Source organism: Haliotis cracherodii, unplaced genomic scaffold, assembly GCF_022045235.1.
Source record: "Haliotis cracherodii isolate W230 unplaced genomic scaffold, xgHalCrac1.p SCAF_13, whole genome shotgun sequence".
NCBI lineage: Eukaryota > Metazoa > Mollusca > Gastropoda > Lepetellida > Haliotidae > Haliotis > Haliotis cracherodii.
In genome coordinates, this window is record NW_027266268.1 from 13,897,048 (window position 1) to 13,907,836 (window position 10,789).

Sequence of the window (10,789 nt, forward strand, 5' to 3'; positions counted from 1 at the left end):
AACTGTCTCTGTGAACGTACTAAAGACACAAGATTGCCGAATGGTGGCCGAATATCGCGTTCTCTTAAACGGGCACTTATACTTTTTTCTCTAGTACCAATAGGTCGAAATTGCGAAAAAGCTCAAAACGTGGGTCGATGCTCATGATGTCACTGGATTGTCTGGCCCAGACTCGATTATTTACAGACCGCCGTCATATAGATGCATAATTGCTGAGAGCGGCGTTAAAAAACTAATAAACAAACAAAAGCAATAAATTGCTTTCCGAATGATATGTCAGCAGTTTTGTATTAATACTGCTCCCCTCTTGTCCACAAAAGTCGTGATTTCCTCTTACCAGTTAATGTGCGTGGGTGCGTGGGTGCGTGCGTGCGTGCGTGCGTGCGTGTATTCTGCACTGCACAATCTTTATTTACAAATATACTTTATTTCGTACGTACGCACGCAAACCCACAAGCCCACACGCCCGCATGCCCTCACGCACACACACATGGATTTTGGAGCGTTCCGTAAATAGTGTAATAAGGTATGTATGTATGTATGTATGTATGTATGTATGTATGTATGTATGTATGTATGTATGTATGTATGTATGTATGTATGTATGTATGTATGTATGTATGTATGTATGTATGTATGTATGTATTGTCATGTATATCCCATGTACGAGGGCTGGCTGAAAAGTTCTAAGCCTAATTGGGATATCTCAATTGGATTAAAACAAACTTTTGCCACCAACAAGTACAATCATTTAATGAATTATAGACATAAGAACTGCAACTGTAGTGTTATTATTGTCTTTGTATCAGACCATTTTGTGAACGTACCCATTGAAATCACCAGAAATGGACAAAACTGGCTATAGGGCAGTCATGAAGTACCTCCAACACAGATACATGCTGACATGGTCTCCACTTTAGGAGATGACGCCCCTTCCGATTCCACCATAAAGAAGTGGGCTGCGGAATTCAAGCGTGGCAGAGAGAGTCTTGACGATGACCCGCGTCCAGGAAGGCCTTCAACAGCAACCATTCCAGAAAACATTACACGGGTGCATGACATGGTGATGGCTGATCGACGATTGACCACTCGACATATTGCCAGTGATGTGGGCATCTCTCATGAGAGGGTTGAGCACATTATCACCAACGAGTTGGGAGTGACAAAAGTTTCTGCGAGATGGGTGCCAAAGCTCTTGACAGCGGATCAGAAACGTGTCAGATTCCTGACGTCCTGTGACAATTTATGCCGTTTTGAAGCAGATCAAGGATGAATTTTTGGCCCGATTTGTAACCATGGATGAGATCTGGATTCAATACTTGCAACCAGAAACCAAAATTGTCTAAACAATGGAAGCATCCGGATTCACCAGCCCCCACAAAAGCCAAGTCTGTTCCTTCTGCTGCTTTTGGGATTCCGAGGGTATTCTGATGATTATCCAAGGGTATTCTGCTGAGGAGTCCTGTTCTAGCAAGACAATGCTCCTGTTCACAAATCGGTGGTTGCCATGTCAGCGATCCATGATTGTGGCTTCGAACTCATTGACCATCCCCCTTACTCACCCGATTTGGCCACGTCAGACTTCCACCTGTTTCCCAAAATGAAAAAGGAACTAGCCGGTCGCCATTTTCCTAGTAATAATGACGTCATTTCCGCTGTGAATGACTTTTTAAGGGTGGCTGAAGAAAATTTCTTCTTGACCGGCATCCAGGCCTTGCAGCATCGCTGGCAAAAGTGTGTAAACCTGGAAGGGGACTATGTGGAGAAATAAATGAAAAACATCGACTTGGTACGGGTCTTCCACAGTTAGGCTTAGAACTTTTCAGCCAGCCCTCGTATTTATATATATTGTCACCCCTACACATATGAATCATAGAATAGAAGTGACAATAATTGTGAGCATGGGTACACGTAATGGAATGGTAAAGACGTTCAGTTTAGTTCCTGTCGCTCTGGATATTATCTAAGATAAGTCCCATTGACGACCATGTATGTCCCATGTATGTATATATTGTCATGTATGTCCCATGTATGTATATATTGTCATGTATGTCCCATGTATGTATATATTGTCATGTATGTCCCATGTATTTATACATATCGTAACCCCTACACATATGAATCATAGAATAGAGGTGACAATAATTGTGGGCAAGGGTACATGTAATGGAATGGCAAAGACATTCAGTTTAGTTCCTGTCGCTCTGGTTACTATGTAAGATAAGACACATTGACGACCTTTCTTCTTATCAATCGGCCTATCCGAGGAGATGTCTAGTATATAAATACTCGTGACTGAAGTATCACTCCTTGCGGAAAACCATCTGGCCAAGGTGAGTACATTGTTTTGAAAGGCGATTCACTGGATTAGAATTGTAATTCCATAAAAAGAAATGAACATCGTATGGCAAAAACCGGAATTAAAATTGAACTTTACTGTAAAATATAAAATGGTTTAACACAACGATTATGGAAAATAGAAAAAAGTCACGAGTAAGTATATCGTTCACACATATCACTTTTATTAACACCAAGAAAATGAAATGAAATGGTGAGGAAGTGACCTCAAGCAATTCTTTAATAATATTTATTTTCCAGCGTGATCTTGCACAATGAACTGTCTGACTGTTATCTGTTTGTTCGTGGGAGCCAGTTTGTCTTCGGCTCAGTAAGTAAAACGGTTTTTCCTTCATTTGGGGGGTTGGTGATTTTTGCCTAAATGTCAGGTGGACAGAACGAACAAAATAATATTTCGAAAAAAACCCTTTTCAAATATAGAGTGCCGGACAAAATAAGTATACATCCAGGTTTGATGGTGTCTAAAACTGAAACTAACAGAAATGTTTATTCGATGGTGGTATATTTAATACGGGTATCATAGGCGATATTACACCCGCCATGGCAATGAGTTTCTCATAACAGATAAGTCTAGTAATGTTTTCATAACGATTGTAATGTTTTGCTTGAATACAATTTCTATGTGTATACTTTCTTTTGCTCGGCAGTGTATGTTGATTAGATGGTTATAATTGTTGTGTTTTTAAGTTTTTAAGACACCAATCTCATTAAAATCAGATCTAAGTTCTCGTTGCCGCTAAACAACGATCTGAGGACATCTCATTACGGGTCACGCCTGAACGACCTTTCGCCAACTTTGACCGACCACTGAAATGACAAACATTCGGTTCAAACTGGCGACTTCTATTTCAGACTACGCTTGAAAAATATGTTGCCACAGTTCTCGATTAAAATTTTGAAAACTGAACAAACGAACTTTCCGGAATGTCTAATATATGGTTGAGATTGTATGACAGTGCTTTCCAAGTACCATGTAAAGCTTCCTCCGTTCATATATTTCATCCCACGGAAGCGAGAGATAATTTTGACGGAATCAGCTCTTCGGGCCGTAACTGTCGTTCGGAATACCCCGTGTTAACGTTTTCGAGGCTGCATGATTTGAAAACACATTCCGACTGCACTTTCATGATCTGGTAAGCGACGCTTTGATTGGTTGGATGAAAGGTCGTTCTGCCGTGACCCTTAATTGGATGTCCTCAGATAGAGAGAACTAAGATTTGATTTTAATGAGATTGGAACCGTTTGCGATTGGCAGGGAAGTTACCTCAATACATAGTTTACTTACCTTAACCCATTTCTAAAATTAATGATATTAGTGGGCTTTATGGAGGGAGTGAGAGGGATCGATGACTTTACTAGGTGGGAGGGTGAGTTTACTGGGTGACTTAGTGTGTAGGCTGATTGAGTTTATTAGGTGGGTGGGTGAGTTTATTGGGTGACTTAGTGTGTAGGCTGATTGAGTTTATTGGGTGGGTGGGTGAGAGAGTGGGTTGGATGAGTCTATTTGGGGATGGAAGGGATGGGTGAATTTAGGGGGTTAGTGAGAGGAATGGGTGAGTTTATTGGGTGGGTGTTTTTATTGAGTGCATTATATGTGAATTCCGATAACTTTCATGACAGTTTCTAAACATTTGCGTCATATTGGAATTGTTGTAATATTTTCCAGAACTATCGACCTGAGGCCCTATGACATCACTGCCCAGAATCTCTTCACTGCCAATGACGTTGATAAGGACAAGGAAATGTCCCATTCTGAACTCGTCCTGTCTTTCAGTGGCTACGACTCTAACTGTACGTGTGCTCGTGTGTGTGTGATTGTGTGCGTGTGATTGTGTATTTGTGTTTTGATGACTTTGATAGTTTCCTTGTTTTATAGAATTGACAAATTCAAGGTGTGTGTGTGTGTGTATGTGCGTTTGCGTGTACGTGTGTGTGCGTGTGCGTGTGCGTGTGCGTGTGCGTGTGTGTGTGTGTGTGTGTGTGTGTGTGTGTGTGTGTGTGTGTGTGTGTGTGTGTGTGTGTGTGTGTGTGTGCGTGTGTGCGCCCTTACGTCAAAGCACAAGGTGTTCGGGGCCTATGTATCCTTACCCGGAATCCCCGGGGGATGCTTGTATAATACCACTTCCTCATTGGAAAGCAATGCTGACCAGCTCGGGTAAACTTGCCATTTGTTGCTGTTATTCGCTCCTCTCTAAACTCACCATTATACTTACAGTCGACGGTGTAGTATCACGTGAGGAATATACTACGTATACCACTCACCAGTTACCCGCCATGTTTGTTCTCACGCATGCGCTGTACGACATCTACGACAGTGACAAGAACGGAGTTCTGACAGAGTATGATTACGAGCAGCTGTTCAAGTTGTGGGATGCAAATGGTGGGTTAAACTTATTCCTTTATCGTATCTAACTATAATCTTTGGATTTGAATAATGGGATTCTGATACCGTTAAAGGCTATCATCTACGGTATTATGCCCCTTTCTAGGTCCAGCCTGTCCTTCTGTCAAATTATAGAAGTAACTTCAACTGATTGAATGATGACGTCGAACGTCTACCTCTACAGCTGAAGATCGGTGGTTCGATCCCCGGCCGTGTCATGCAAAACGACGTTAAGAAGACGGCACTTGTTGTTTCCCTGCCTAGGGCTTGTTGTCTTTAAGGGGCTAGAACAAGGACAGGTCGGCTTGGAGTCAGTATACTGTGTGTGGGGGGTATTCACACCGCTATATGATCTTTAACGCAACCTTTAGACCCCATTCACCTCACTGGTGTTCTACTGTTTCAGAAAATGGAATTGTGAGCGAGATGGAGTTTGTTCACTGGTGGACAGTTGTAAGTAGTGATTCGTTCTGTTGAAACATTTTCAGTGGATAAAACCCAAGCACCATGCACACTCGAAAATATAGTTATCTTTAGTTAAACGGGGAAAAATAACAATTCCGATTGCGGAGTCAAGGCCATAAAATTACATCATAAACAATATTTTAGAGTTAATGAGGCTTCAAGGTAGGCGACCAAGAGATATTTTTAGCATTAACTAAATTTTGTACAATTTTGATTCTGAGTGAGTTGTGGTTTACGCCGCTTTGAACCTTATTCCAGTTTTTTTCGCGGCGTGTCAGCTTAATGTGAGAGGAAAGCCCGACGTGATGCAGGTCTTAGACGTTTACCACTTTGGTGAAACCCACGAGCACTGGTATGATGCTGACAAACCTAGAACCAAGATCGGGACGAAATGGATTTCGAACACACTATAATATGTTTCTGGCGTGTCAAAGGGACGCAACTCTGCACGGCGAATTGCGGCTCCATGGACGACTTTGTTTCTGAAAACTCATGTATCACATGTCTTTAACTCGTTGTTATATTACATGTTTTTGTATGTAATCCCTTCTGTTTTGTATGTCCGAACAGACACTGACGTCACTTGATCACCTTCATCACCCTGACGCCACTCTCGCTCCATTCCCGGCCACCAAGTAGGTCACGTGACTAGAGCTGGCAAGACGCAGTGTTGTCGTGATGGAAGGACAATCGTTGTAATAAAAACAATTAAACACATAAAATAGACGTTTATTCTTTGAGACATCCATGACCAATATCCTGGCGTCATACTGCATTATTCGTCGTTCTTGTGTCATATCCGTTGCAAGCATTTACATGCGTGATAGTTTTATCCCGGAAGAAACCGAATGTTGACTGAACGGGACACAGAGGAGACACTGGCCGGACACTGAAGGAACGCTGACAGGACACTGACGTGAATTTATGAGCACATTGACGGGACACTGATGAGAAACTGACGAAACCGCTTGACTTTAACGGACACTGACGAGACACAGCTTACACACAACTGGACACTGACTGACCACGGACAAGACACTGACGGGACACTGATCGGACACTGACGGAACACCACACTGACGGAACACTGACGGAACATTGACGGTACACAGAGGAGACACTGACCACACACTGAAGGAACATTGACGGGACACAGAGGAGACACTGACCGCACACTGAAGGAACATTGACAGGACACAGAGGAGACACTGACCACACACTGAAGGAACATTGACGGGACACAGAGGAGACACTGACCGCACACTGAAGGAACATTGACAGGACACAGAGGAGACACTGACCGCACACTGACGGAACATTGACAGGACACAGAGGAGACACTGACCGCACACTGACGGAACATTGACAGGACACAGAGGAGACACTGACCGCACACCGAAGGAACATTGACAGGACACAGAGGAGACACTGACCGCACACTGAAGGAACATTGACAGGACACAGAGGAGACACTGACCGCACACTGAAGGAACATTGACAGGACACAGAGGAGACACTGACCGCACACTGAAGTAACATTGACAGGACACAGAGGAGACACTGACCGCACACTGAAGGAACATTGACAGGACACAGAGGAGACACTGACCGCACACTGAAGGAACATTGACAGGACACAGAGGAGACACTGACCGCACACTGAAGGAACATTGACAGGACACAGAGGAGACACTGACCGCACACTGAAGGAACATTGACAGGACACAGAGGAGACACTGACCGCACACTGAAGGAACATTGACAGGACACAGAGGAGACACTGACCGCACACTGACGGAACATTGACAGGACACAGAGGAGACACTGACCGCACACTGAAGGAACATTGACAGGACACAGAGGAGACACTGACCGCACACTGAAGGAACATTGACAGGACACAGAGGAGACACTGACCGCACACTGAAGGAACATTGACGGGACATAGACGAGGCACTGACCGGACATTGACAGAACATTGACGGACACTGACGAGACACAGCTTGGACACAACTGGCCACTGACGGGACAAAACTGGGGCACTAACTAGACTATACCGGGACGCTGACACAGCTCAGCTACACAGGGGAGACTGGAGGAACATTAAAGGGGCATTGGCGGGATACAAACAAGACACCGACAGTAGATTAAATGGACAAAGACGGGTCAGTGACGGGACATGACAGGGTACTAACGTGGCATTGACAGCGCATTGGCAACAGGATATGGACGGGAATCTGACAGTACACTAACTGAGACAACAGGACATTGACGGGACTCTGACAGCACATTAACGGAGACAACAGGACATTGACGGGACTCTGACAGCACATTAACGGAGACAACAGGACATTGATCGGACTCTGACAGCACACTAACTGAGACAACAGGACATTGACGGGACTCTGACAGCACATTAACGGAGACAACAGGACATTGACGGGACTCTGACAGCACATTAACGGAGACAACAGGACATTGACGGGACTCTGACAGCACATTAACGGAGACAACAGGACATTGACGGGACTCTGACAGCACATTAACGGAGACAACAGGACATTGACGGGACTCTGACAGCACACAACTGGACATTGTAATAACTTCGCTGCACACGCCTTAACACACATTTGAAACTTGGCTCACATTTCATTATACAACACAATGACGATGTTATCAAATAATGTCAGAAGATAACCTTCCAATGATATGCTTGACTTTATATAGCATGTGACCTTGTGCAGCCAGCTGGGTAAGTTTGGAAAGAGATAGGTTTGTCACGACATTCACACAGTAATTAAGGCGAATGTTATAAGGCCTGTGGTACGTGTTGTTTAGTATCTTGTTTGTTTGCTTGTTGTTTACCACCGCACTCAGCAATTTTACAGCAATATGATGGCGGCCCGTAAATCGATTCTGGACTAGACAAAGAAAGGATTGATATTCCCACGCATTTGGGGTACGATGGCACTCACAGCCAGTTACTGATGAGTTTCTTATCATGTCGTGAAAGCATTTATTTTTTAAAGTTAGTTTAACATCTGTGTGATTACACACACATAAGGAGCGCCCTATCAAATAGGATAGATAGCGTCGCCCGTTGTAATGACTCATTGCAATGATGACATTATTACAAAATTTTAACTCAATTTCATTGTTCACTCATACACATACAATTATTTTAGTCTCATTGATATTTCCATGTTTATAAGCTTAAATTCAACGTCATAATGATCTGGCTCACGGTCGCTTGTGTGCTACTTGGTTCTTCTCGATGTTTTACCCAGAACGTAAAATACAATTACAGCGAAACCCCTGTATCCCTGACACCTCGCATTCCGGACATTACTACAAAGGGACACTATTAAATAATTCTGGAAATTGCCTAACCCGGGATGATTATTTGGAATAGTTCAGATTAACGTATGATAGGCTGGGAATGGCACAGTTCAGTCTGTATTAACGGAGGACTAGGCTGGGAATGGGACGGTTCAGTCCGCATTAACGGAGGACAAGGCTGGGAATGGGACAGTTCAGTCCACAATAACGAAGAACCAGGCTTGAAGTGAGTGAGTGAGTGAGTGAGTTTTGTTTTACGCCGCTTTTAACAATATTCCAGCAATATCACTGCGACACGGGCTTCACACATTGTACCCATGTCGGGGTTCGAACCCGGGTCTTCGGCGTTACGAGCAAACGCTTTAACAACTAGGCTACCCGACCGCCCCACTAGGCTTGGAATGGGATGGTTCAGTCAACAGTAACAATGTGACTAGGTTTGGAATGGGATAGTTCAGTCCACAATAACGAAGAATTAGGCTTGGAATGGGACAGTTCAGTCCACAATAACGAAGAACTAGGCTGGGTATGGGACAGTTCAGTCCACAATAACGAAGAACTAGGCTGGGAATGGGACGGTTCAGTCAACAATAACAATGGGACTAGGCTGGGAATGGGACGGTTCAGTCAACAATATCGAAGAACAAGGCTGGGAATGGGACGGTTCAGTCCGCATTAAAGGAGAACTAGGTTTGGAATGGGACGGTTCAGTCAACAATAACAATGGGACTAGGAACAAATAACGAGGAACTAGGCTGGGAATGGGACGGCTCAGTCCGCAATAATGGGGAACTAGGCTGGGAATGGGATGGTTCAGTCAACAATATCGAAGAACAAGACTGGGAATGGGACGGTTCAGTCCGCATTAAAGGAGAACTAGGTTTGGAATGGGACGGTTCAGTCAACAATAACAATGGAACAAGGAACAAATAAAGAGGAACTAGGCTGGGAATGGGACGGCTCAGTCCGCAATAATGGAGAACAACATGTAGGATGGGAATGGGATGGTTCAGTCCACAACGAAGAACTAGGCTGGGAATGAGATGGTTCAGTCCACAATAATTGGGGACTAGGCTGGGAATGGGACGTTTCAGTCCACAATAATGGTTGACTAGGCTGGGAATGGGACGGTTCAGTCCGCAATAATGGGGCACTAGGCTGGGAATGAGACGGTTCAGTCCGCAATACCGGAGGACTAGGCTGGGAACGGGATGGTTCAGTCCACAATAACGATGGGACTTGGCTGGAAATGGGACGGTTCAGTCTACAATAACTGAGGCCCAGGCTTGGTGTGGTACGGTTCAGTCCGCAATAACAAGGGGACTAGGCTAGGAATGGAACGGTTCAGTCCACAATAACGAAGAACTAGCCAGGGAATGGGAGGTTCAGTCCATAGTCACCGAGGACTGGGCTGGGAATGGGACGGTTCAGTCCACAATTACTGAGGACTAGGCTGGGAATGGGACGGTTCAGTCCGCAATAACAGACAGTTATTAACTATTGCCCACACAACCAAGAGAAAATGTCTCACGCATTGCACGGAATAGAAAGTCAAGACCAAGAAACAATGTTTCACGCATTGCACGTAATACAAAGTCAAGACCAAGAGACAATGTCTTACACATTGCACGTTATACAAAGTCAAGACCAAGAGACAATGTCTTTCACATTGCACGTAATACAAAGTCAAGATCAAGAGACAATGTCTCACACATTGCACGTTATGCACTGTCAAGACCAAGAGACAATGTCTTACACATTGCACGTAATACAAAGTCAAGACCAAGAGACAATGTCTTACACATTGCACGTTATACAAAGTCAAGACCAAGAGACAATGTCTTTCACATTGCACGTAATACAAAGTCAAGATCAAGAGACAATGTCTCACACATTGCACGTTATGCACTGTCAAGACCAAGAGACAATGTCTCACACATTGCACGTAATACAAAGTCAAGACCAAGAGACAATGTCTTACACATTGCACGTAATACAAAGTCAAGACCAAGAGACAATGTCATACACATTGCACGTAATGCACTGTCAAGACCAAGAGAAAATGTCTTACACATTGCACGTTATGCACTGTCAAGACCAAGAGACAATGTCATACACATTGCACGTAATACAAAATCAAGACCAAGAAACAATGTCATACACATTGCACGTTATGCACTGTCAAGACCAAGAGACAATGTCTTACACATTGCACGTAATACAAAGTCAAGACCAAGAGACAAT

The 10,789-nt window shown here is 44.0% G+C and overlaps 1 protein-coding gene across 1 annotated transcript; it reads left to right on the forward strand.

Moving 5' to 3' along the window:
- The first annotated feature begins 2,224 nt into the window (after positions 1–2,224).
- On the forward strand, positions 2,225–5,928 carry LOC139458947 (uncharacterized). Its single transcript, XM_071240384.1, has 6 exons — positions 2,225–2,333; positions 2,599–2,668; positions 4,025–4,149; positions 4,574–4,738; positions 5,148–5,194; positions 5,777–5,928. Exons 2-6 carry the CDS (start codon positions 2,613–2,615, stop codon positions 5,843–5,845), a joined length of 462 nt encoding a protein of 153 aa, XP_071096485.1. The 5' UTR covers positions 2,225–2,333; positions 2,599–2,612; the 3' UTR covers positions 5,846–5,928.
- Positions 5,929–10,789: the final 4,861 nt, after the last annotated feature.

Bases quoted from the DNA above. Each gene is read 5' to 3' on its own strand.
- LOC139458947 (XM_071240384.1), top strand. From the start codon at position 2,613: ATGAACTGTCTGACTGTTATCTGTTTGTTCGTGGGAGCCAGTTTGTCT. The intron at 2,669-4,024 runs GTAAGTAAAACG...AATATTTTCCAG, and splicing joins GCCAGTTTGTCTTCGGCTCA to AACTATCGACCTGAGGCCCT. The intron at 5,195-5,776 runs GTAAGTAGTGAT...ATGTCCGAACAG, and splicing joins TTGTTCACTGGTGGACAGTT to ACACTGACGTCACTTGATCA.